General features: G+C 45.7%; 1 protein-coding gene across 2 annotated transcripts in view; it reads left to right on the forward strand.

Annotated features, from left to right (window-relative positions):
• LOC144142284 (uncharacterized) overlaps positions 1 to 27,462 on the forward strand; it is a 102,507-nt gene that overhangs the window by 30,141 nt on the left and 44,904 nt on the right. For both annotated transcript variants that reach the window (XM_077673659.1, XM_077673660.1), the window contains exons 7-8: positions 80 to 211; positions 26,237 to 26,368. In XM_077673659.1, coding sequence (XP_077529785.1) covers positions 80 to 211; positions 26,237 to 26,368 — 264 coding nt within the window. The remainder of the gene's footprint in view (positions 1 to 79; positions 212 to 26,236; positions 26,369 to 27,462) is intronic.

A 27,462-nucleotide genomic window follows, 5' to 3' on the forward strand; every position in this document is an offset into this window, starting at 1 on the left:
ACCCAGTTTCCAATGAAACCTATTTGCTTATTTAAGGCGACACCTTAAATTTCAGTTAGTGGTTTTTATTGGATTCCAGGCAAACGCTGAAAGCAGCTTTCCACCTCCAACTAAAACCGCTGACGAGGAGGCCTCGCAGAAACCGGAAGGCCCTCAAACGACAACGGAATGCCCGTACTGCCTAAACCAATGGGATGTCAGCAAGATTGAGGTAAGGCCCTGCCTACAAGTAGCCTCATTTCGGGTTTTTGCATATATTCATAGTTCCCATTGAACACAAAAGTAGAAGGCATAATTTGATGAGTATTCGAAGCACCTAAGTGTTCGTTTTATAGACCTAAACTCAGCGAATGATGAACTCGCCGTAAGCATAGCTAACGGGGGAAATAAACTTTTAATGTCAAATATTTATTGTAAGAAGCAGACGGAAGTATTAGAAAGCCTGCCTATTAAAGCAGCTGCAACAACAACACTTCGGTGCGCTCTTTACAAGCACTACTCCGAAATTTTTCGGTGTTCACAATCTAAAATCCGGCAAAGATACTCTCACACTGAAGATGTATGAGAAGTGCTGTGCATAACGTTTTTTTGTCTAATGTCATTTTAGTTGCGCTGACGCGGTCAGCCCACAACTCCCACCACGTCCTACTGACGATTCAGCACTAAATCTGTATCGTAGCCCAGCGCTAACGGTGTTGTCCTCGCTTTCTGTTATGTAGCAGCCCAATATTAGCCTCGATGGCTTACGATTCTTCCGCCATTCGCTTGGCTTCGAATATATCTGATTTCATTCATCAGCCATGTGTGTGCGATACTCACGTGGTCTTCTGGAACTTGGCATCAACGTTATTGAATTTAAACAAAGCCATCTTATGGGGCCATCATTTTTTTTCCCAACTTCGGAAAAAAATAGTGTAGCTACGTACCCTTTAGAGCAACTGACAACGAGTTCTCACTCAGACCTCCCGCATCATGAAGCGCTCTGTCTTCTTCTAGCGTACTGTTTTTTGGGGGGTTGAGGTTATGTTCTTTGTGTAAGAAAGTAGTCACATGCAATTTTTGTCAGCCTGTTTGCCAGGACTGCCCAGCTGAGACAAGACTAAGCTAGCAGGTAGGTGTACCTACACAACTCAGGGTTTAGAGAGGTTGTATGGGACATAATGTACGAGCCCTGTGAAGACAAAAGATAATGTCCAACCTAATAGGCACTTATAATATTACTGCCTCTGTTCTTTTGACCTGACAATGAACCATTTTTCAGGGCCTAGTTCGCGCAGGCGAATCTTAACTCTGTGTGCAAGTTTATTCGCCAGTCTATTAATATTTGCCCTGTAAGCTTAAAAATGGAAATTTAACAAAAATACCCGGGGTCGGCAATTTCCGCCGCCTAATCCCCATTGGCTGCTGCGGATTCTACTGCACAAGTCTGTCTGAGAAAATAAATACCGTATTTACCCGATTCTAACGCGCACTTTTTTTCCGGAACAATAGGCCGAAAAATCGCATGCGCGTTAGAATCGAATACGAAACCGAAACTGCCGAAACAGCGGAAATTTCGGCCCACCCGACGCCATCGCCATTTGAAGATGGCGCCAAAGCTTTTAGCAACGATTTTTCGGACGCAGGAAGCCTAGGCGCCTAGGCTTTTCTATGGGCGTTCACACAAATCGTCAAATAGTTTCACTTGCGCGCTTGATAACAGCAATGGCAGCAGCGGATCCCACGCGTTCAAAACGAGCGGTCGGCTGAAGCGTGCACCCCTGGATAAGCTCTAGGGATGGGCGTGCGAGACGTGGGCCACGATCCCATCGACCATGGTTGAACTTTCGTTCAAAAGTGTGGCATCGCAAACGCACTTGACGGCACCGAGGACGAGATATTGTGGTCAGCGGAGAGCGACGAGGAGTGAGATGAGTTAGATTACTTCGGGAAATAAATCGCCTGTTTCTCTCGCATTCGTTTGTCTGGGTCACAAAGTCCCGTGCGCGTTACAATCGGAGGTGCAAGTTTTTCCGGTTTTTTTGCCAGGAAAATCGGGTGCGCGTTAGAATCAGGGTAATTGAAATGTGCATTGGGCGACCTTCAGGAATGCGTAGACACCGATTTTTTCTTCCTCATGAACACGAGGGATGGGACGATACGCACGTATTTCTCTATTTTTAGATGTCCGCATCACTACGTTTCACGCACGCCCCTCCCACATTGCTCCAACTCCATATTACGTTCCAACTATCTCAGTGGTCACGTGTGCTCGTTTTAGCCTTGGCATTGGCTGCTGGTCACTCGATTTTTTTTACACCATTATGAATATCGTTGCACCATCCCCACATCATCTCCTTCTGCCGCCGACACGGCCCTCCACTCGGGCCACACAGTGTTTTGCAAGTGCAAGCGGCCACCGCCCGCGTCAAGCTGGCCGCCGGACAAGTCGTGCTGAGGCAATGGTGCGGACGCAGTACCACCACAGCTAATACCGACACCAACTTGGGGTTCGACTTGATATTCTCTCTCCACGCGCACTGTGCCATTTCCTCTGTTTTGTAACTCCCCTTTCAAGAATGACCTCCATATTCTGTTGCTCACGCAAAGGCAAAACAACTAAACCAATCATTTTGTACATCTTTGGAAATGACTGAGCATCTGAATCTCTCCTTCACACATTGGGGACTCAGCCTGATCGGCAAACTTTGCTCCGGGTGTAAAAGCCGGCAACACGCACTTCTTGCATGCGCTTCGCATACCTCAGCAGCCATGCTTGGCATCCTAACCGTCTCAGTGGTCACGTTTCGTCGTTTTAGTAGCGGCATTGGCTACCTGTCGCTAGTTTTCTGGCTGACAATATTGGGAATTTCATTGCAGTCATTACCATTCAATCCACTTTTGGGCCTACTCAGCCCGCACTCGTCATACGCTGCATTTTACATCGGAACTACGGGATCCGTCAGGCAGCCAGTAGTTGCTGCTTCTCGGGCACCTAAACCGGCAGCACGGCAAACGCGGCGCCACCGCTGCCAGCTGGTGATGACGTGACCTTACCCCAATCATTTTATCTTCATCTGTTTCTTTATTAGTCTCTGCCCGCGTATCAACGGCACCAATTTTCGCCAACGTAGGCGTCTACTTCTCGCGCCATAAGAACGAAAGCGCGCGTCTATATTTGCTCAGGCAACAGCTGGACATGACTAGAAATAGTGCCACCGCCGCTGTTCAGCCTACTGTGGCCGCGGCATGCTGCTGCTGCTATCGTCAGTGATCATAACTATACACCGCGGACAGAGTAAGAGTGCATAAAAATTCCCTGGGCAGTTCAATCTCGTTTCCTGATGTGCAAGAGGAAGTCTGACGACACTCGTTAACGACCTGCTGCGTCGTATTTGTGTATATTTCTTCGATTTCATTTCTTCGTCTTGCAGCGTATATGACGTCCGCAAGATGACTGACACACCTCACAGTTAACCCTGAATAAGGCTTCTCTGTGGCTGGTTGGCACCTGTTTCATTTAACGAGCCAACACCTTGAGCTGTTATGCGCCAAGCACTATTCTACATGTTTTACATCTACAAATCCTACTGTTGTAAATTTTGGGAAGCTAGAATAGTATCCTCTTAAAGCTCCCAATCGTGGGCAATCCCAAAAGTTCGGTATGCAGCACGAAGAAAGGAACAACGACAGCGACATTTGTCCTACCTCTTCACACGTGCGGGAATAGGACAGTGGCAGTGCGCCCGCAGGGGCGCCTTGCGTTTCAAGGTGACGGTAGTGGCGACACCGCGGACCCCGAGCCCATGTGGGTTGGACCCACCCAAGCCCTCGGCTGTGTGTGGCTTTGCCGTGTCCGGGGAAAAGGGCATCCTGGTGGTTGAGCCACAGCCAGGGTTGTTTTGGACCTTCATGGCCCCCTGGCAGAGGCAACACACCACTCCACTTCGGCCCCCGCTTCCCGTAGACGGTGCCCCAAGTCTGACCCGACCTGGAGGGAATCAGCCAGTCGCCTTTTCCTGTCCTCTTCTTCATTCTTTTGCTTTCCTATCGTCTTTCCTAACCCTGTCCTGTCATCTTCTCTCTTCCTCATTTCTCTGTTTTTTCTCCAGGCGGCGATGGTTAACCCTGTGCAAAGACATCACTTTTGATTTCAAGCATAGGGTTTAGTGGCAAGGTATGGTTAGCGTGTGCTGAAAAAGCCACGTTCCTTTGTTGGGCTCGGTGGTGGGCGACCCTCCTTGCCACCGAACACATACTTGTTGTATGGCATCTCCAAATCCCTTTTCCATGAATAGCTCTCTTAAAAGGGGGCGCACCGAGGCAACCACCTTTGATGTTTTTCTTTCAAAGAGGCAAGAGTGTTTTCCACGCTTTCACGTAATGCACTCGGAAAAAGAGAACACAACAATGAGAAAGATGTCGCCATTTCTTGTGTCCAAATGTCTATCGAACCTCATTGGGGCTGGCTACAAGGCACAAAAAATATCCAATGGCGACCTGCTGATTGAAGTTAAAGACTCAATGTGACAAGCTCCTAAAAGTTGAGAAAATTGGTGACACCGCTGTTACTGTCAGTCCTCACCGCTCCATGAACATCGTGCGTGGTGTTATAAGTGAAGCAGACCTCCTAGACCTTACTGAAAATGAACTCCTTGAAGGCTTCCATGAGCAAAATGTCATCAAAGTTCAGCGGATAGTCATCCGCCGCGAAAACAAAGAAATCCCCACCAAGCACATTGTTCTCACCTTTGGCACAACGGTTCTCCTGGAGACCGTAGAAGCTGGCTACGTGAAAATCCGAGTCAGACCTTACATCCCCAACCCGCACCGGTGCTATACTTGTCAGAAATTCGGCCACGGATCACAGAGTTGAAGGGGTAAGCAGACATGTGCAAAATGCAGCAAAACCGACCATGTGTCGGAAAGCTGCACTGCCCCACCACACTGTGTCAACTGCAGCGGTGACCATGCTGCATACTCACGCTCATGCCAACAATGGAAAAAAAAAGAAATCATTGCGTTGAAAGTAAAAGAAAACATCTCTTACCCCGAAGCACGCAGGCGTCTTGCTATCACGCATAAGATAGCATACGCCTACGTGGCGCGTCAGGGGGCGGCGCCACGTGCGGCAACTGTCCAATCAGGGACCTCGTTGAGAGGGCCTGAGGAGACATCTTCAGCCCCCCAGGTGCAAACAGCGACACCTGCTGCACCTCAAGAAAATGGTGGCCCGAAAACGGCCAATGTGTCAGCCGCAGCCTCGCGGTCTGCACAGCTGACTAACACCACTGAGACGGTCGTAACCTCACAGGAGAACCGGAGGCCAGCCGAGGCCCCAGGTCTCAAACCGTCAACAAAGAAGCCTTCTTTGGCGGAAATGGACAGAGGAAAATGGTTTTAAACTGAATCCTCAGAAAAGTACATGTGTTTTATTCACAAGACAGCGTGGAATCCATCCGGAACCTGACATTACGCTGAACGGAGAACGGATTCCCGTCAAAAAAGAACACAAGTTTTTAGGTGTTATACTTGACGAAAAACTAACATTCATACGGCACATAAAAACACTCAAACAGAAATGCCTAAACACCATAAACATTTTAAAAGTTTTGTCGCATCAGTCTTACGGTGCTGATAAAGATTGCCTTTTACGCCTCTTTATCAGTTTAGTTAGGTCCCGTATAGACTACGGAAGCGTAACATACGGGTCTGCATCTAAAACTGCCCTAAAAATGTTGGACCCAGTGCTACATTTGGGCCTTCGCCTTGCCTCGGGAGCCTTCAGGACAAGTCCAATTCAAAGTCTCTATGTAGAATGTGACCACTGGTGCCTAGAGCACCAGCGTGCTTATACAGCACTGCTCTATGCTACTAGGACAATGTCTGTGAAGAATCACCCGTGCAGTTCATTTCTGAATGACGTCTCATCTGCCCATTTGTTTTTAGCGCGCCCTTCGATCCTTGCCCCTTTATCCTTACGTGTCAAAGGCCTTGCAGAGGAAATAGGGGTGTCTTTCGATGAGGGCATGAAGACTTCCATCGCCGACGAAGTCCCGCCTTGGGAAATGTCAACGATTCGTTGTGACACATCCTTTAAACGCATTGATAAGCGCCGTGCACCTCGTGAGCTGATCTCCCAGCATTTTTTACAACTACAACACACATATCCATACACCTCATTTTACACGGATGCCTCGAAGTGTGCTTCCGCTGTGTCGTGTGCTGCACATGGCCCGGATTTCGCCAGCACGAGGACCTTGAACAAAAATACCAGTATCTTTACAGCAGAAGCTTATGGTATTTTAATCACAGTGGAGCACATTACACAGAACAAAATACAAGAATCAGTTATCTACACAGACTCCTTAAGTGTCGTTACGGCACTAGGTTCCTTTAAACCTACAAAAAATGTTGTCCTCAATCACCTTTTTAAAGCTCTCGTGACTGCTCATAAATTACAACTAAAAATACTTGTTTGCTGGATCCCTGGACACAGTGGCATTCTAGGCAATGAAATTGCCGACCAGAACGCCACTTTGGCGGCCCTCCATAGTGGTGTTGACGTCGCGGAAATCCCTTACCTCGATCTGAAGCCAGTGATCCGAAGGGGAATCCGTAAACGCTGGCAGGACACGTGGGACACACACACAGAAAACAAGCTCCACTCAATAAAACCCCACCTAGGAAGATACACAACAGAAAAACAAAACAGATTCATTGAAGTATCGATTTGCAGACTACGCATCGGCCACACTTACGCTACGCACGCATATCTTTTAAATGGCACACCCCCACCGGTTTGTGATAAGTGTGGGGACCGGCTTTCCGTCCTCCATGTGTTAATTGAGTGCGCATCCTGCAATGAGGCCAGAAAACGGCATTTCCCTAAAATCTATACTTTCAACATTCCGCTACACCCGTCACTGTTCTTAGGAGATGAACCTATGTTCACAAACAAGTCCCTTTTAAGTTATCTTGCAGATGTCAAGTTTTTAAAGCTCATTTCGTACAGTGCGTGACCTCAGAGCCTACAAGCATTGAGCAAAGCCTCCATGTTTTCATTGTTCGCACGAGGGGCCCGCTGCCGTAGCGTGCTCTTCGGCTCGAGCTACAGTCGCGTTCCATTCACAATCCCTTTCATCCGCCATTATGAACATCTCCATTTTTTAGTCTACGGGCCCTCTACACCCATATATACAGTATTTTAGGATATATCATACTCATTTCATACATATTCTAAGCTCAAACCTGACTATTGACGGACCACTTAACATAGTTTTGGCGCTCTTTGGTCCTAGTTACCCTTGCGCCAATAAACACAAACATACATACATACAAGCCTTCTTTGGAGGCTATGGACACAAGTGAGCCATCCTCTACGTTAATCACGCCGAAGGATCGCCACAAACAGCTGGAGCGTACGAACTCCTAGGAACTGATCAAAAAAGCAGAACTCCCTAAGGTGTCCCCTACTGGAAAAGGCTCTGGCAGCTAACAAGCTGAGCCTGTTTTTATTAACAAACGTCTCAATACTGGCAATGGCTTTTTGTAGTGTACTGCTGTTAAACTGCAGGGGGCTTCTGAAAAACTTGGATGATGTTAAAGAGCTGCCCTGGGAGCATGCACCTCTGGCAGTGTGTCTCCAAGAAACCCACTTAAGCAGCAAACACGCAGACTTTTTACCCCAGTACATCACATACAGAAAGGACAGGCAAAACACCAACCAACCATCGGGTGGTGTGGCTATTATCCTTCAAAGGTCAACCACAGCTAAGGACGTTGAACTCAGGACTGAACTAGAGGTTGTAGCTGTGAGAGTTATGTGGTTGCAGCGACTAATAACAATTTGCTCCATTTACATTCCCCCAGACAAGCGACTACAGAAATCTGAATTTGAAAATCTAATGGACCAGCTTCCAGAGCCATACATAATAGCAGGAGACTACAACGCCCGTCATCCTCTCTGGGGCTGTGAAAACTACGATTCAAGAGGGCGAATAATAGAAAAATTACTAGCCTCCACTGGAGCTTGCATATTGAACAAAAAGAAGCCCACATACTTTATTCCCACGCACAAAACATCCTCATCAGTTGACTTAGCTCTCTGCACTGCTGATCTCTTCCCACTACTGGACTAGCACGTCCTGGATGACCCTTATGGAAGCGACCACTTTCCAATCGTGCTGAAAGAAAAGGTATTGTCGACACATGGGCAGAACAGTGTACCACGATGGAGGATGGGGTCTGCTGACTGGAAAACGTTTCGACAGCTCACCTGTCTTCCACGTGACTATCTAGATTCACTGGACATCGACAGCGCACTTTCCTTTATCGAAAAGCACATAATTGAAGCCGCTAGGGAATGTATCCCAGAAAGTTCTGGTAACCCAAAAAGAATACCGATTCCTTAGTGGAATGAGGACTGCCAAAGTGCTAGGAAAAAACAGAATGCAGCATGGCGCCTTTTCCGTAACTCTCCAACAACTGAAAACTATGTAAACTTCAAACGCATCAAATCTCAATCGAGAAGAGTGAGACGGATAGCAAAAAGTGAGAGTAGGGAGAAGTACATAGAGGGCATTAACTCTTACACCGACCAAAATAAAGTATGGAATAGGATACGCAAACTGCAAGGGCAGCAGACTTGCCCCCGCGCTCTAGTTGATAATGCTGGTGGCACTGTGGAAGATCAGGCGGATGCACTGGGAGCATACTTTGAGTCGGTTTCAAGCGCAGCGCACTACTCAGCCAAGTTTCTTAAATTGAAACGTAGGGAAGAAAAACTGCAACTTCATCGCAAATCACCTCCAAGTGAGGCATATAATGCTGAGTTCTCTATTGCTAAGTTCGAAGCTTGCCTAAACACACTTGGTAAAGCAGCACCCGGACCTGATAATATCCAGTATGAAATGATCAAGAACTTGCACCCAGAAACTCAACTTGCATTACTGTCACTTTTTAATAGGATCTGGAACAATGGATATATCCCTCTAAGGCTGAAAGAGGCCATTGTTGTTCCAGTATTGAAGGAAGGGAAGGACCCAGCAGTTGCATCGGCCTATAGCTCTGACTAGCTATTTGTGCAAAGTATTTGAAAAAATGATCAACCGAAGATTGATGCATTTTCTAGAAGCACACAGGCTCCTGGATCCATTCCAGTGTCGCTTTCGAGAACAAAAATCCACGCTTGACCAACTTGCGCGCTTGGAGTCCCAAATAAGATATGCGTTCGCGCATAAACAGTACTTTCTGTCAGTATTCTTTGACCTTGAAAAGGCCTATGATACTACTTGGCGGTTTGGTATATTGAAACATCTTTGTGCCCTTGGGATACAAGGAATTATGCTAAAACAATTGAAAGCTACCTCTCTGATCGGACATTTCGTGTAAGGATAGGCAGTACTCTGTCTAAACCATTCACACAAGAGACAGGGGGGCCGCAGGGAGGTGTGCTGAGCTGCACACTTTTCATTGTAAAAATGAATTCCCTACGCACTGTATTTCCGCCAACCATGTTTTACTCAGTGTATGTTGACGATGTGCAGATCGGCTTCAAGTCCAGCAGTCTCTCCTTTTGTGAACGCCAAATTCAGCTGTCAGTGAATAAGCTCTCCAAATGGGCAGATGAGAATGACTTCAAGTTTAACCCTTCAAAAAGTGCCTGTGTACTGTTCTCGAAAAAAATGGACAGGTGCTTCCTGTTAAAACAGAACATAAGTTTCTCGGATTGATTTTTGACTCGAGACTCTCGTTCACCCCCACCTGAAGCATCTGAAACTGAAGTGTTTGAAGGCAATGAATGTGCTTAAGATACAAGCACACATAAAATGGGGCACTGACAAGAAGTGTTTACTACACCTGTACAAAAGTCTTGTTTTGTCCCGCCTAGATTATGGATGTGTAGTTTATGGGTAAGCTTCTACCACTGCACTGAAAATGCTTGATTCTATCACAATCTGGGCATCAGGTTCTCCACAGGGGCCTTCCACACTAGTCCAGTACTGAGCCTCTATGCTGAATCAGACTGTTGGTCTTTGGAGTACCAGCGAACTTTTATTGGTATTATTTATGCCCTGAAGGTTACGTCACAGCCCGAGCACCCGTGTGGCTCCCTGATTAGAGATAACTCAAGAATGCTGCTCTTTTCAAATCGACCTTCCTTAGCTCAACCGTTTCCTCTGCTGATAAATTCCATCTTGACAAAATTATCCATCTCATTTGATGACACCCTCAAAATGACCCCAGATGAATGCGTGGCACCCTGGGATACAAGCATGATATCATGCGATACCTCATTTAGACAAGTAGACAGGAATGGCTCACTATTGGAAGTCAAACAGCACTTCGCATACCTCCAAGACAAGTACAAGGCTGTTCAGTTTTTCACTGATGCATCGAAAACCAAATCGGCTGTGGCTTGTGCAGTTGTTGGACAGCATCTTTCAATGGCAAAAACAATGCATAAAAACACAACCATATTTACAGCAAAAGCACACGGAATATATCTGGCTGTGGACCACATTATCACAAGCAAAACACAAAAGTCTCTTATCTTCACAGACTCACTCAGCGTTGTCACGGCCCTGTCCACAGGAAAGGGCACCAAGAATCCCGCATTTGCTGCCCTCCTTGAAGCTCTGTACAAAGCACACCAGCTAAATTTAGAAATTATAGTGTGCTGGGTTCCTGGCCATTGTGGCATAGCTGGCAATGAGGAAGCCCGCCAGGCTGCCGCCAGAGCAGCTGAAAGAACCAGTATTGACATCGCGCAAGCACCTTACCTGGATATGAAACCAGCAGTAAAACGCATACTCCTTCAGCTCTGGCAGAAAGAATGGGACGGAGAAGTAAACAACAAGCTTCACTTGGTACAACCTATAATTGGCCGATCAGCTGCCAGGGAAAAAAACAGGGCCTTTGAGGTCTGGCGATGCAGACTACGAATAGGACACACACATGGCACGCATTCCTACCTCCTGACTGGTGACCAGCCGCCAAACTGTGCCAGATGTGGCGAGGGTCTTTCAGTCCTCCATATTTTGGTTGAGTGCTCGGCCATAGAACCAGAAAGGAGGCGCTATTTCCCGGAAATGTACCGTAAGACTATTCCACGGCACATTGCAATGTTTTTATCAGACTGTCCTGTGTTCGAGTTTAGCAGAGTTTTAGAATACCTTCATGATATCGGTTTTTAAAGCAGGTTTGTTTTAGAAAGTAGCATTCCCGTCCACCTCATTACCTTGTTCATCCGTAGGGTTCTATTTACCATGGCCCTATACACCGTTAGCTCATTCCATGCCTCATCACGCTCCTCACTTATCTTTTGGATTCGGCGCTTTACACCGAAGTAATTTTATGCACTATTTGCACTCATTTCATCAGCACACTTTTACCTCACCTTAGCAATAGCGCTCTTGGTCTTAGATGCCCTTGCGCCAAAAAACCCTGCCAAAGAAGATGACAGTGGCAGTGCATCGGGCCGATATTGTGGACACCCGGTGTTTAAATACTACTGGATGACACGAGTTTGTTTACAGAGGCAGCCATTTTCTTGAACTGACAACAACCACAGTAACGATGACAAAGGATATTCGCAGAGGGGATATTTGAGGTTTTACTATAAAATGCGGCCAAACCAAAGGACGTACGCTCGTTTAGCTATAGTTTATTCTCTCTCTGTTTTTTTATTCCTTTCTTTATTTCGTTCCTTCTTCCTTCCTTCCTTCCTTCCTGTCTTTCTTTCTTTATTTCTTTCCTTCTTTCTTCCTTTCTTTCTTTCTTTCTTTCTTTCTTTCTTTCTTTCTTTCTTTCTTTCTTTCTTTCTTTCTTTCTCTCTCTCTCTCTATCTCTCTCTCTCTATCTCTCTCTCTCTATCTCTCGAGTCACAGCACCTTTCACAACAGCATGTCGTACGGGCGTGGACGAGATCATTGGCTTTCGTTCTTGCAACTGGTCTGGGTTACAGCCCGAGCCGCACAAGGCCTAATTTCTTACCCTGAAAAAATTTCTAAGGAATTCTGTGACAAGGCCTTATCGCGCTTGCTCTCTTCTGAAATTACTGGCGCCGTAGTTGGTAGTTCTTTAACGTCGCTTTCTTAAATGCAGGATATCAGTCGGAATGCCGAAGCAGCAACGTGCCAACAGCGATCACTTTCTGAGAAACAAAGGGGAAACAGCCCAACACACACAAAACACAAGAAGAAGGAAGTGGCAACTGCGAGCGCGGAAATAAAACGGATTATTTTTTGACATGTCACATAAATACCGTGACAGCAAAAAAAAATACGAGAAAAGCAGAAATAACACGAAAGCTGCAGATAACGCAACCGGTCGTCACGCTGCACCGATGCAATCTGCCACAAGCACGTGCTGAACTATCTGTGGGACAGAAAATTAATCTCTTTTCGCGAGAGGGACAGCCAGGGTACACTCGCACATTTTTTCCAAAGCTAAGCTTTTTACCTGTACTCCGAACGGGTTCTGTCGCTACCGTTAGTGTCAACAGATAACTCCCGCGAAGAAATTATGAAGTTACGGGCACTACAGGAAACGAACCTTATCTTATCCATTAATCGAGTCTTACCCATTTTAGCTATGAGCACACGTGGAGACGGGAGAAACAGACGGTGCCCTCACCAAGAACATCAGTGGGTTTACTCCCGGCGATCTCGCTGAATGTTACATGATAGCGTCACGTGACCGCTCGCGCCACAGTGCGCTCCGCCCATGGCACGCGTTGCGGCCGTGTGCGCCCCTTGCGCATGCCCTAGGGGCTAGTAAAAATAGACGAAGCTATCACCAATGCATGGCACCTCACTTCTCCTCTATCTCTGCAACCGATCTCGCTGCCTCCGTCTGCGGTGGCAGAGACGGAAGAGAAGTGAGATCGTCTAACACTGTGTTTGAGCTTCCTTTTATTATATCAAAAAGGGTCCTTAATCATGTCTTCACCAATACAACTTAACAAATCACCATTAATGGATCATGCATTGATTTAACCTTGGCAAATAATATCTCTGTGAAGTAATCAAGGGGGTGGTTAAGTGCATTTCGCTTGTCTTCGGTTTTACTCCTGGTTGAGCTACGTGTGTGAGTGAAAGTGACGTCTCACGAGTAATCGTTGTGGGTGTCGCTTACACCTTCGCATTCCAACCACCTTCACAGGGTGGATTGGCCCACGATTTTTTTCGGCGTTCTATTTCTGTGGCTTCAATAATTTCTGTACTTATTTTATCTTTGTTTTTCATCATAACAATGGGTTATAAAAAGGCCGTAATCTAGTCCTGTTTTTACTCGGTACATAAAACTTTCGTAAACAGGTTGACCGGCTTCTGATAGCGAGGTACACCAATAAGCTGTAAACATCCGTAGCAGAATCGATAATGCAGAGATTAAAAAGACAGGAACAGGACATCCAAGCAGTCGTAGAACTCAAGAAAGGCGATAAACTAACTCTTATTTCTTGCACGCACCGGATAGCGCACAATTTGAAAAATACAGAAAAAAGAGTGTGTAAAAGTAATTTCTGCGCCCAACAAGCTTCCGCCATGTGTTCGAGAGTCAACAAAACCAAAAGAACTGCAGTCTTGCTCTGTTAAGCGCGACAACCGTTTTGTAGAATGCGTTAAAGGCGTCGTCTGTTCAGTCCCGCGGTCCTCTGGGAAAACGTACGTAGGACAAACGGGAAGATGCGTAAATTAAAGATTAAAAGGACATAGCTAAAACGCACGCCCAAGAGCAGAAGTTTACGGATCACGAGCGCCGCAATTTTGACCTATTTCTCTGCCGCAGGGCAGCGCGGAGTACTATGTAAGGTAGTTTTCATTAGTTCAGTACTTGTACTACATCTCGCATGCATTCGACAGTTTGTCGGGCTGCTATAGGAAGAGAAACAACCTCAAATTGCCATTTTACTGGGCTGTAAACTTTTGATCGTCGCTGTACATAAGGCGATTAGTGGCCACTTAGCTGTCCACTGTCGGGATTGCCGCGGCTGAGCCCCACTCTTACGAAATACATAGGTCCTTGCAAAACACCAAGATAAAAAACCTAGAGAAATTATTGAAGCCCAAGAAATACAGCGATGAAAAGCAAAATGCGGGAGCGTACCCTCATTGTCTCTCTCGCAAAGAGATTAATTTTCTGTCCCACAGATAGTTCAGCGCGTTTTGTGGCATATGGGGTCGGTGCAGCGTAACAACCGTTTGCGTTATCTCCAGCTTTCGCGTTGTTTCTTCTCTTCTTGTATTTTTGATGGTCAGTGTATATATGTGACATGCCAAAAAATAGTCAGTTGTAAGTCAGCGCTCGTGGTTGTCACTTTATTCTTGTTGTGTTTCGTCTGTTGTGCGTTGCTGCCCTCGTTGTAATCATGCACCAACTCGCCCAAGCCTTAACCCTTGCAAGTTTCTGAGAAAGTTTCCTTCAAAAGATGGCAGCAGAGACGTTTAGACGCTCCAACACACAACGCTTTCCCTCCACCGATGAATGTTGTGGTCTTATGTTTCTGAACGTAAATATAGTTGCTTCTACAGTGATTATACGGCAATTCCTACATTTCGGCCAGCCCAATAAGACATTATTGCCGTTCAACCACACTTGGATAACTGAAACCTCGTGTAGAGCACGCTACCTGGCCCAATTTTTATGGATATGAAGGAGAATACGGGTGATTGAATGGCGACTCCCTAAAAAATTTATCTGCGTAAAATTAAGTTTGGCAGAATGGAGGGGGGAGGTGTTTATTCGTTTTCGCTTTTTTCCCGCAGCACGCTACTCAATCAGTCGCTTATCAGATTCACAATGTTCTTTTAAAGCGAAAACTGTAATATTCCAGCTATAAACCCATTAAGCTTCTCATAGCGTCGACACGACCTCAAGCGCTGTCACGGTCGTGCCAGTGCATCGCGTTGTTGCGGAGGGAAAGAATCTAATCACTCGTTCGTTCAATGGGACGGGATCATAAGGCCCATCCTACCAGGCAAGGATGCACTACCTGTAGAATAAATATCGGCGCTGCCTCCGCCGAGCAACATTTGTGTCGTGTTTTGCCAGAGAATTCTGTGCGCATTCATTGCGCGCTCTTGGCATGACAAAGCTATAGCGTGATAAACTTGCCACAGAGTTCGAAGACAGTAATTTCCGCAAAGGAGGGAAATTTTCAAATCCCGTTTTACAGAGTCTCCGACAAATTTAAACGTATCTCTAGACCTATCTGTACCACTCTCTTTATGGCCAGTCTCATTGTCAATGTTGCACACTTAGGACCAACGGTGGTACGCAAGTACTGCGCCAGTGGAGCAGCATTTGGCACCGCGAAGATTACTAGTTTGAAGTCACAGGCGTTTCCCCCTGGCGAATGTAATGTGTAGGTAAGGCGAGGTTTATACACTGTCGGATGCAATAGTGGCGGTAAAGCAGACATGCTACCAAAGCCTCTCTTCAACTAAAACTGTTTACGCTGCAGTTTGGGCCATATCGCCCCTTTAGGCCATGCACCAACGCCCATTTCGGAGGCTCGTCGCACGTTTCACAGCGCAGCTGTATCTGTCTGGCCTTAAATACTCCGATTTCTGTGCATCAAAATTTCGGTGCCCCCTATAAGCAGGCAAAACCTCGAAGTAATTCATGTACTGCCCCGTGGCGTTAGAGGGGGGAAAGATCGGAACTCACTCAACAACACGAGGACCCAGAGAATATCAGCAAGGCTTGTTCTAACACGTACCTAATAAACAGAAAATTTAGGAAACGGCAGCAGCGGCCAAGCACCGAAGGCACCATTACAATAAATTGGATTAGCGAAGACTGCTATGCGAAATTTCAGCGGCGACGTTTACACCAGATATTTCGCATAAAGCTGGGAGTTGTTTTTCAAACTGAAACAGCTTTACAGGTGCTACGAACGCGGACATCAGAACGAACGAACAAGACGGACAACAAGAAGAACAAGACGTGTCCGCGTTTTTCCTGCCTTTCAATCCTCTTCACTCGTGTCGAACCAATGGCCCACATGCAGCTTTTGTTTTTCCAGACTGCTTCGATAACGACTTGATTGTCTTCGGTAACGTTCTTGATGTCGTGAAGCGTGAACGTGCAATAGATGTGGTGCTGCATACCTTGCCTAAATAGGCTTACGCGGCAATGTTCGAAGTGTTCATAACGTTTATTTACTTATTTTATTTATCACATGCTGCATACCAAATACGGTCTATGAAGGACAGGGCGATACAGTTAAAAAATTACGTTTGCGTACACTGCCATACAAAATTCATAGTTCCACAAGACACCCGTAAAAAAACGACAAAAATGCAAATAAAGCGGCAGACTAAGCGACAAGAACAAGGTATGTGTAGTTTCACCTCGCCATGACAAGCATAGGCGATTCATAAGACAGAGCATTCAAATCAGAAACTGTGTTTAGAAATAGCGAATACTTGTAAATGCTAGTACGTGCAAATATAGGTGTAATGCTATCACTTTATGACGTAAAGCCGAGGTTGTGTCCTTTGTTATGTAATCTGAAGCATGCAATCCTGATCTGTAAAAGCATAAGGGGCGGAAAAAGTTTAGATATGCAGCTTTCCTTCGATCAGCCACAAATTCGTGATTCACATCTTGCGACATGGCTGACAGCGAATCGCGACTTCTACAACGGTTTAATTTAAATCGAACAGTTAATCATTGTATTAACTGTTTTAACGACGCACTGCATGAGTGCGTCGTCGTCTTTGCGCTTGGAAAGGGTTCAGAAAAGGTTCACGCCCATCTTCTCTCGCCGCTACACCCTACACGAGAAATACGCTTACAAGTATGTCATCAAGCGGCTGAAGCTCGAAGAACTGCAATCTAGACGCACAAACCGCGATTTAGTGTTTTTGTTCAAGTGTATCCACTCCAGATTCGACAGCCCGAAATTAGTGAGCTCTGTTCGGCTAAGGGCACCAATTCGAGCTCTCCGCCCCCACCTTTGCTTTGATGTGACCACCTCAGAGATGCTGTCTCCAGTGTGCCGTGTGCAACGTGTGTACAATGATGACTTTCGTGCATCTTTGGACGTCTTTTCCGGCAATGTTAACTCTTTTAAACGCGCCCTGAAAAATGCATGCATTTGAAGCCGCTGTTGCCCATTCAGTATGGTATAGAAGTTATCTCGTGTTCGTGTTTTCCGTTCCCTTCCCATTTTCTACACTTGCACCGTTTGCCGTACACATACTCCCGTGCACCTATGTATGTGTGTCCGCAGGTGTGTGTGCATGCATGCACGTGCGCATTCGCCTGCACTTGTTCACCTTCACATGTACCCGCGTGGGCATGCGTGTATGTATGTTTTGTTTGCACTCACGAGCGTATGTGCCGTGCATACATATAAATTTTGCTTTATATGTACTTATTACCAGTATCCACGTTCCCCAGTAAGTTACGACGGTGGATTGTACTGAACTTGCGTGTATGCCAATGTACTTTGTAGTATACCTTGTCACAAGCCCTGTCTCAGCGCGTGCTAATGTACCTGACTGTAATCTCAATTCCTTAAATGTATAAATTGAGTGTGTGTGTGTGTGTGCGTGTGCGTGTGCGTGTGCGTGTGCGTGTGCGTGTGCGTGTGTGTGTGTGTGTGTGTGTGTGTGTGTGTGTGTGTGCGTGTGTGTGTGCGCGCGTGTGAGCTTGCGTGCGTGCTTACGTGTGTGTGAGTGCGTGTGCGTGCCTGCGAGCACGCGTGTGTGCGGTGGTACTATGTACTTTGTGATCCCTGCACTTCATAACCAGTCTCCATATTTTACCGTTTGTTTATCTGTGTGTCGCCCTGTCCTTTTTGTGTGCACCACCCAAGAAGGCCTAGTGCTGTTGGTGGGCACCACCCAATAAACAATAAACAATAAACAATAAACAATAAGTTTTTGTATATTAGCAACTGCATGCGGGTCCCACACAATGCTGGCATATTCAAGAAAAGAATAAACAATGGCTCTATAGGCTCTACGTTTTACTGAAGTAGAAGGAAGACCTAATTTGTGTTTTAAAAATCCTTATTTCCTCAGAGAAGTACAACATATGTCGTCAATATGTGCTGTCCAGCTAAGCTTCGACGCGATTGTTACACCCAAGTACTTGTATTCTTCTACGTGCCTGGTAGTGTATCCGCCTACGTTAAAAATGGGTTAGAATTTTGGGATTTTGCTATTGAGACATAAATATCAGGTTTTCGCGAAATTTATTGCCTTCTCCCACTCTACTCTAATGTTCTTTGTAGTTTAAGTTCTCACACAAGTCAAGCTGGTCAGAGGTAGAAGTTATGGTATTAAAAATTTTGCTGTCGTCGGCAAATAGCTCAACCAACGCGCACGTTGGATGGCTTGAACTAGATTGCTACTATAGATATAAATAATATTGGCCAGAGAACTGACCCTTACGGCACCCCAGAAAACACCCCAAATAACGAGAGCTGAAACCTTTTGTCTACGTAGTGTTTTCTGTTTGTTATATGTGTTACGACCTAGGCAAATGCTTCCAGAGGAATGCCAATAACTTTCAGTTTGTTAATTAGCTTTAAATGAGGGACCGTGTAAAATGTCTTTGAAAAGTCAATAAAAATGACAACAACCTGTCCAGCATTGTGCATAACTTGGGAGAACCTGTTAACATTTGCTAATAGTTTCGTGTTTCCAGATAATTCCCGTCGGAAGCCGTGTTGTGTGCTGGACATTACATTAATTTGTTCAAGAAAATACTTAAATATTTCACTATAATATATTCAACTAATTTTCAACTCATACCAGTAAGGGAGATCGGTCGACAGTTGCGAACTAATATTCTGTTACATTTCTTCAATGCCGGGGTCACACGTGCTCGCAGCCAATCGTCGGGCACTGCACTAGCTTTTTCGAAACATCAAATAATATAACTAGAAATCTAGCTAGTATTTCCGCATACCTCTTCAGAAAACAGCTGGGATACCGTCAGGGTCGGCCAATTTTTATCCATTCTGACCACAATAATAAAATATCACCCCTTCCAAGGATACATTTATTATGAAATGACCTGTTACCGTCATAATACTCGAATTTTGTCGAATGGAAAAAACGCTCTGAAAGTAAGAATTAAGGAGTTTGCTATTTCATTTTTGTATGTGACATGGGTTTCATCGTTCATAACTTGGTCTGCAACCTGTTTGGCTTTGTTCTGTTAGAACTGATCAAATGTATGTGGATTTTCAGACGCAAAGAGGGCTAGTGTGACTCTGTAATAATTGTCCCTAGCCTCTTTCAAATCGGATGCTAATGTGTCTATTAGATCGTGCAGAACTATACCATTAGTTATCTCTGTTTCTCCCCGCAGGGGCACCTTGTACGTTCAAGGTGACGGTAGTGGCGACACCGCGGACCCCGAGCCCATGTGGGTTGGACCCACCCACGCTTTAGGCTGTGCGTGGCTTAGCCGTGTCCAGGGAAAAGGGGATCCTGGTGGCTGAGCCGACACCGAGGTTGTTGTGGACCTTAGGGCCCCTTGGTGGAGGCAACACGCCACTTTGGCCCTCGCTTCTTGTAGACGGCACCCCCGGACTGACCCGGCCGAGGGGGAATCAGCCAGTCGCCCTTTCCTGTCCCCCTCTCCACTCTTTCGCTTTCTTGTCTTCTTTCTCCATCTTTCCTATCCTCTATTTTTTTTCTGCTTTCCGATCTCCTCTTCCAGGCGGCAAGGGTTAACCCTGTGTGAATGGCCACCCTAGGTTTCTTTATGCAGGGTTATAGTGGCCACGTATGGCTAACGCATGTTTGCGTTCCCGTGTTGGGCTCCGAGGTGGGTGGCCAGCATGGCTGCTGAATGTTTATTTGCTAGTTTATGGCTACGACAAAACCTCCTCATGATCGGGCTCGGAAACGAGTTCGCACCGCAGTAAGCTACCCTGTATCAAGGGTCCCATTCCAACTAAAAGAACAAAGCTTTCCAAGATTTCTTGTTATCGAATCCACCGACAGCCAGTGCCCCCTACGAAAGGCCTCGCCATTCGTAGTCGCTAAAGAACTGGAAGCTGTCCTCGGCGGTAAATGCAAAGCTACAAAGATGTCCTCTGGAGGTATCCTCATTGAATGCGAAAACAAAGCCCAGGCTGATGCAGTGTTTGCAATGCAAAGGTTAGCAAACCTAACTATAAAAGTATCGGCTCACCGAAGCCTAAACTCATGCCAAGGAGTGATTTCAGATCCTGACCTCGCAGACCTCACGGAGGATGAAATCTTAGAGGGCCTGCAAGAGGAAAATGTTACTGCTGTCAGGCGTATCATGATCCGACGTAACGACATTGACATCCCCACTAATCACCTTGTCTTGACTTTCAACTCCACCAAGCTTCCTGAATCCCTGAAACTTGGCTATGTAGTCCATCGAGTCCGTCCATACATCCCAAACCCACGCCGGTGCTTTAAGTGCCAGAGGTTTGGTCACACACTGCAGAGCTGTCGGGGCAAAGAGACGTGCGCCAAGTGCGCGAGTACTGATCATCACGCGAACTCCTGCGCCGCGCAGGAAGTAAAGTGTGTCAATTGTGCAGGGCCACACCCTGCGTACTCACGGAAATGCCAGAAATTCCAAAATGAAAAAGAAATAATGTCTATCAAGGTAAAAGAAGGTCTGTCAATACAAGAAGCGCGAAGACGCTTCTCGTTTGTGCAAAAAGGCACTTTCGCCGAGGTGGCGCGCCGGGGGGCCGGGCCGCCTCGGGCATCGGTAGGGACGCAGTTTAGCTCTGCTGACCTGGCCCTTGCCCAGTCTCCCCCCGTGCAGCAGCCAGCACAGCCACAGCCGACTGCACGCGCTCCAGCCCCTGAGGCTGTGCAACCACCGGCCCTCTCTGCTCCGGCTGAGGAGGCCATGGACGTTGTTCCCTCCACTTCGTCCCTTTCAGGGCCCCAAAGGGGCACTGGAAGACACTCAACATCTCTCCTACCCGTGCCTTCTAAAGGTACTGCGAAGAACGCATCCAAGATCCCTGCAAGGAGTGAACCTCCTGCAAGGAAACCACCTGACAAAAAGTAAAAAAAAAAAAGTAATTGTACCTCATCCAAAAAACTAAAATGCCGGTTCCCTTCATCCACTGGAACTGTAGAGGTTTAATTCACAACATTGACGACATACACAAGTTGTTAGATGAATATGAGCCCCAAGTGGTGGCATTGCAGGAGACAAATTTAACAAAAAGACAAGATAAAATTCTCCGCAGTTATCACCTCCTCAGAAAGGACAGAGAAGAGAGCACCCGCGCTTCAGGGGGTGTGGCTTTGGTTGTGGCACAGGGCACAACTCTAAAGTCAATACAACTTGACACTACACTGGAGGCCGTTGCAGCACAAGTTTATGTCAACAAACTGGTCACTGTTGTCTCACTTTATCTGCCACCATCTGATAATGTGTCATTACAGGAACTTAATGATCTTATTGAGCAACTGCCTGCACCATTTGTTATTATGGGGCACTTTAATGCCCATCACTGCCTATGGGGAGGTGACAAAATCGACAGTCGGGGAAAACAAATCGAACAGTGGTTGATGAATAACAGTCTTTTTGTGTTCAATAATGGAGACAAGACATATTTTTCTGCGGGTACGGGAAACTTTTCTGCGATAGACCTTCGTGTTGGGTCGCCAGAGCTCGAGATGGACTTTGAGTGGAGTGTAGTGAACGATCCACACGGAAGTGACCACTTTCCCGCCTTGTTGCGAGACGTGCAGCCACTTCCAGCCGTCAAAAACTGTCCACCCCGATGGAGGCTCGAGAGAGCAGACTGGGGAAAATTTAAGGATCTGGTCAGTTTTGAGGGAGTTGACATGAGCAGTATGTCCATAGATGAAGCAAATGCCTACATTTGCGAGGAACTTGTTAAAGCTGCTAAAGTAGCCGTCCCACAATCATCTGGCCGAATCCCTAAGCAGCCAAAGCCGTGGTGGAATGATGCCTGTCGCGAAGCCCGGAAAAAGGAAAACAAGGCCTGGGGTGTGTTCAGACGGTACCCTACCATGGACAACTGCCTGAGCTTTAAGGCTGCCCGAGCTGCTGCCAGAAAAATCAGAAAAGAAGCAAAAAGAAACTCGTGGCAAAACTTTGTAAGCACAATAAACACTACCACTCCCGCAAAAAAAGTCTGGGACCATGTACGCAAAGTCAGAGGCATCTACAGACGGTTTACGGTACCACTTTTTTCTACCGACGGTGGGAACGATTTGTTGCAAACGCAAGCGGATGTTTTAGGTGCCCACTTTTCAGAGGTTTCTAGCGATACAAATTACACACAAGAGTTCATGAGACATAAGGCTAGTGCTGAAAAGCTCAGGATTAAAAATACTAGCAACAACACTGAAGACTACAACCAAGAATTTACATTGTACGAACTTAAAAGAGCACTAGCTCAGTGCAAGGCTACTTCTGTTGGCCCTAACCTCATTCACTACGCTTTTCTACAACACCTAAATGATAGCTGCTTAGAAGTGCTTCTGAAGTTCTTTAATAAAATCTGGAAAACGGGTAGGCTGCCCAAAGCATGGAAAAAGGCTGTCGTAATTCCGTTACTGAAAGATGGCAAGCCACCCGACTGTCCATCAAGCTACCGACCCATAACGTTGACCAGTTGTCTGTGCAAGACATTTGAGCGGATAGTCAATTTTAGATTGGTCTTTGTTCTCGAACGTTCAGGTTACTTAGACAGGTTTCAATGTGGTTTTCGGCAGTTTCGGTCTACACCTGACCACCTTGTTCGGCTTGAAACAATGATACGAGATGCTTTCGTTAACAACCAGTTTTGCCTTGCTGTCTTTTTTGATATGGCTAAGGCTTATGATACCACTTGGCGGTATGGAATTCTGCAGGATATGGCAGCAATGGGAATCAGAGGGCGAATGTTTTCATGTGTACAAGATTTTCTTCAAGAAAGAACCTTTACTGTGAGACTGGGCAATGCAGTCTCCCATTCTTTCAGCCAGGAAAATGGGGTACCTCAGGGTAGTGTGCTAAGTGTGACACTCTTCGCCATTAAAATAAATTCCTTGGCAAAGGTTATTCCTCGACCAGTTATGTACTCCCTTTACGTCGATGACCTGCAGATTGCCTTTTCATCATGTAACCAATCAGTCTGTGAAAGACAAATCCAGACCACGGTCAATCGGTTGCAACGATGGGCAGATGAAAACGGTTTTCGCTTTTCTCCTGAGAAGTGTGCATGTGTGTGCTTCGCGCGGAAACGAGGTATTCATGCCAAGCCTGAAATAAAAATCAGGGATATGCTCGTTCCAGTACACAGTGAGCACAAATTCTTGGGCATCATTTATGACTCCAAATTAACGTTTGGGGCTCACATAAAGACACTCAAAATGACCTGCATGAGGACACTTAACATATTGAAAATTTTGTCGCACAAGTCATGGGGGGCCGACCGCGCATGTTTGCTCAGAATTTATGGCTCACTTGTACGGTCTCGTCTTGATTACGGCTGTATTGTTTATGGGTCAGCTCGCCAATCTGTTCTCACCTCACTCGATCCAGTGCACAACTTGGGCCTCAGACTTGCCTCAGGTGCATATCGTACCTCCCCTGTTGATAGTCTTTACGTTGAGTGCAATGAGTGGCCTCTGCAGTACCGTCGAGCGTACCTAAGTGGAGTATATGCAGCCAAAATAGCATGCATAAATGACCATCCTTGTGCCGAAGAATTGTTTGAAAATAAGTACAAGAAGCTCTATGAGAACAAACCAAGAGTGGTCCGCCCTCTTGCCCTCCGTTTGGAGGAGTACATGACTGTACTCTTTCAAGATATGCCCGCCAACTCTTCTGAGTTTATCGGATGCTTTAGCCCCTTGGGACTATAGTGCTGTCAAATGTGACCTGTCGCTGTTAAAATACGACAAGAAAGCTTTTCCACACCAGTTTTTGCGCCAAGAATTTCTTGCACTTAAGGATAAATACAGTAGCTATTGCCACTACTTTACTGATGGTTCAAAAACTGCTGGTCATACTGGTTATGCTTTTGTAAACTCGTCGGCAGTTACTGTAGCTGAGAGGATAGCTGATGAGGGCAGTGTCTTCACTGCAGAGGTTTTTGGTATAACCTCAGCTATTGAAGACGTAATAGCAAGTGGACTACAAAAAGTGGCGATTTTTACAGGTTCCTTAAGCGCCATACGTGCTTTGACCTCCCTTGTCCCTTCAAAAAATGCGGCTGTAGGTATGCTAAAAAATCGATTGTGCCGCCTTACATCGGCAGGGGTTAGTGTCGTCTTTTGTTGGATACCAAGCCACATTGGCATTCCAGAAAATGAAACTGTCGATAGAGCAGCATACGATACTAAGCATTGTGCAATAACGAAGTCCAAGGTTCCTTACCAGGACCTTCGGAACACCATAAGAAAGTCCATTACAATGTACTGGCAAACTGAATGGGACAGACAGACTGAAAATAAGTTACACCTAGTGAAACCATACCTATCTGAATGGAAAAGTTGCAGACACAGAAATCGTTTTTATGAGGTTATTTTATGCCGACTGCGAATAGGTCACACTGTGCTCACACACGGCTTCCTGATCCAGAAAGAACAGAAACCCGTGTGTGACCACTGTGGAGATCCTCTTACCGTACTCCATGTTTTAATAAGCTGCCCACACCTTGAAGCAGCACGCATTAGACATTTCAAAGCATTATACACCTTTTGCATCCCTTTACACCCTGCGCTTTTACTTAGTGATGAACCGTTGGTGGATTTTAGTAACGTTTTCAAATTTTTTGAGGACACCGGCCTTCTACACCGGTTTTAGCTATGTGCATCTTTGAGTCCTTTTAAAATGTTTTTAATCTTCACAACACCTTGAATAACATCGTTTAACCGTTGCATAACTATTCTACCCTGCGTCTGGCGCATTATAACCGAGAGGTTGCTGTGCCAAAAAACCACAACTTCTTTCTCTTTCTTCTATCTCTGTTTCTTCAGCCGTTTCATTTTTTGGTTTAGGTGAAATAGACATCACGTTATCCAGGGGTTCATGCAGCTAACTATTGTGAGTTTGTCTGGAACAAAATTGCGAATGCACGAGGGGCAGTAAAATATGAACTTTGTGGATAGAGTTAACACTTTCGTCGCAAAATGATAGCAAACCTGCTTCTAGGTAATGAACAATCTGGAATTCATTTGCTGCAGAACACTGCTTTAAAACTGTGGGCTCGGGTCTAGAGTATCTTGTTCTACGAGTGAAAAACAAATACAGTAAACCAATTTGTGTTAAAAAATGCCATTAAAATTGTTGCTGTGCAAGATTCACAACTACTGGAACAGAAGACAAGATTTAATATTGACGAAGGTGAGCTTGTCACGCCTGTAGTATTGAGGACTGTCTTCTTGAGGCAGTAAGCAAGCGACATATCTAGTAATGCTTCAGTACTCTGCACATCAATAGAACCACATCTTACCGATTTGTAATCCATGCCAGGCATATTGAAATCACCTGCGATAATGTTGTTTTGATTTCGGTATTTTTCTGAATGGTCGTAGAGGTCTATCAGGAAAGCAAGCGGAGAATCAGGGGGCCTATAGACTCCCAAAATATTAATAGGGTTACCAGCAATTGCAGCTTTACAAAAAAAACCTTTCATGGCTGCTATAATTATCAGGCAAGGAAACATACGATACATCACGTTTAAAGAGGATTGCAACTTTACCTCCGCTTGTTTGACAGTATTTCCGATAAGATGTGTATTGGAGGAGGAAATATACAATTATCTGAAACTTCTGGGCGCAACCATGTGTCTGATATTCCTGCTACGTGTGGGTCGTAAGAAAGCAAAATGTGCTCTAGTTCCTCTTGTTTGTTGCATACACTCTGGCCATTCTGGCACAGATTTGGGAGCGTCTTCTACGTGCGAGGCTTCGTCCTGTTCAGTGCTTAGCCGCGACCCTGTGCAAAACACTGATGCGTGTACCCACCAGATACTCCACAGTTCACTTGGTCATTCGCATTCTTGGGCCCGAATGGCCTTATTTATACGAAAGCCAGGACCTGAAGAATATTTTGGCTAAAGCCGTGCTCTTTCTATTCAATTCCCAAAGATGGGTTGGTTGGTACGTCTGGGAATATTAAGAGTGCACAAGGAATAAGGGACGGACATAAAGGACTCACGATGGCATGTTTGTGTTGTTATTGTCTGTCCCTTGCTCCTTGTGAGCTTTTATCTTCCACGTCTTTCTGTTCACACAATTTCGTACTGTTTATTTTGTTGCAGGAACACATGAAAAAATGCGAAAATTTGTTCACATGGTTCAACGGGTTCTTTAAAGAAGAAATATTGCCGAATTCTGCAGCACGTCTCGGCGATAGAATTCGCAAAGCAACAACAAGCAGCAAAACTGCTATGGTAAGCGTACATAAAATCTTTGAAGAATTCAACTTCTGGATTTTGCTTTCAAATTGGAGAACCTTCAAACACGATAAATGTAACACATAGCGGAACAACTAGCGCAAACTGGAAACTCATCTCTAAAAACGTAGGCACCAAAGCACATGAAAACTCACCACTAGTTTATAATACAGTTCATTCAGCTGACTTTCAGCACATTCTCGAGTGAGCCGAAAGAACTTAGACTTCCCTATTTCTTATACAACGCACGCATGTAAACACGTTGCCAGCCGCATTTATCAGAGAACCTTTTCTATATCTACAATAGAATTGCTTCGTACATTCAGTCGAAGCATATGTTTCTACCTACTTGCAGAAAAACATTGTTGACATTTCATTTGGTTCTGCTGCGGCTATTGGGTTTCCAGGTTGGGCAGAGGGCCCCTATGTGGATGAAAAACCGACGGTTGCCTCTTGGTACAAACCAATGGGTCCCGGCGTGTGCAGAAACTTGAAATGGTTCTAAGAACTCCGTGATACGTTTTGAGTAATGGAGGATGATGCTGAGTATATCACATTATAGCGCCGAAAAGAATACGATCGGAGCAGTATGGGAAAAAATGTAGCCGAGGGTGTTGCCAGATGTCATAGCCCCTACTTTTCGATAAATGGAATGGTAGAAAGCTAACCCAATTTTTGTTGCTGAAATTTAGTCAGATGCACGTTGCAAAACATTTTTTACTACTATGCAGGAGTGTTAAAAAATGTCTGAATAAGGCTTAAATTATTCATTTGAGGGAGGAATTTTATAGCAGCAGCTGTCGCTCAGTGTCTGCGGCATTTTGCACTTGATCTCAAGGTCGGAGTTTCCACGCCATCGCGCTGGCAATTTTTCAGGTGCACGCTGAGAACGGAGCCACTTTTGTACCGAGTCTCGGGTGCATTTCAATTACCGTTCTTCAGTACACCGCCCCTTACCGCCAGTGTACTTTCTTTAGGTGAAGACACCCGAATTTTAAAACTTAAATGTTTATATAAAAATTTACCCCAGTAATGTATAGGCGTAACCATCCTGTATGCGAATCAACAATATAACTTAGCACACAAGATGT

This window comes from Haemaphysalis longicornis, unplaced genomic scaffold (assembly GCF_048455015.1).
Source record: "Haemaphysalis longicornis isolate Haplotype H1 unplaced genomic scaffold, Haemaphysalis longicornis Haplotype H1 scaffold_6, whole genome shotgun sequence".
NCBI classification, from domain to species: Eukaryota; Metazoa; Arthropoda; class Arachnida; order Ixodida; family Ixodidae; genus Haemaphysalis; species Haemaphysalis longicornis.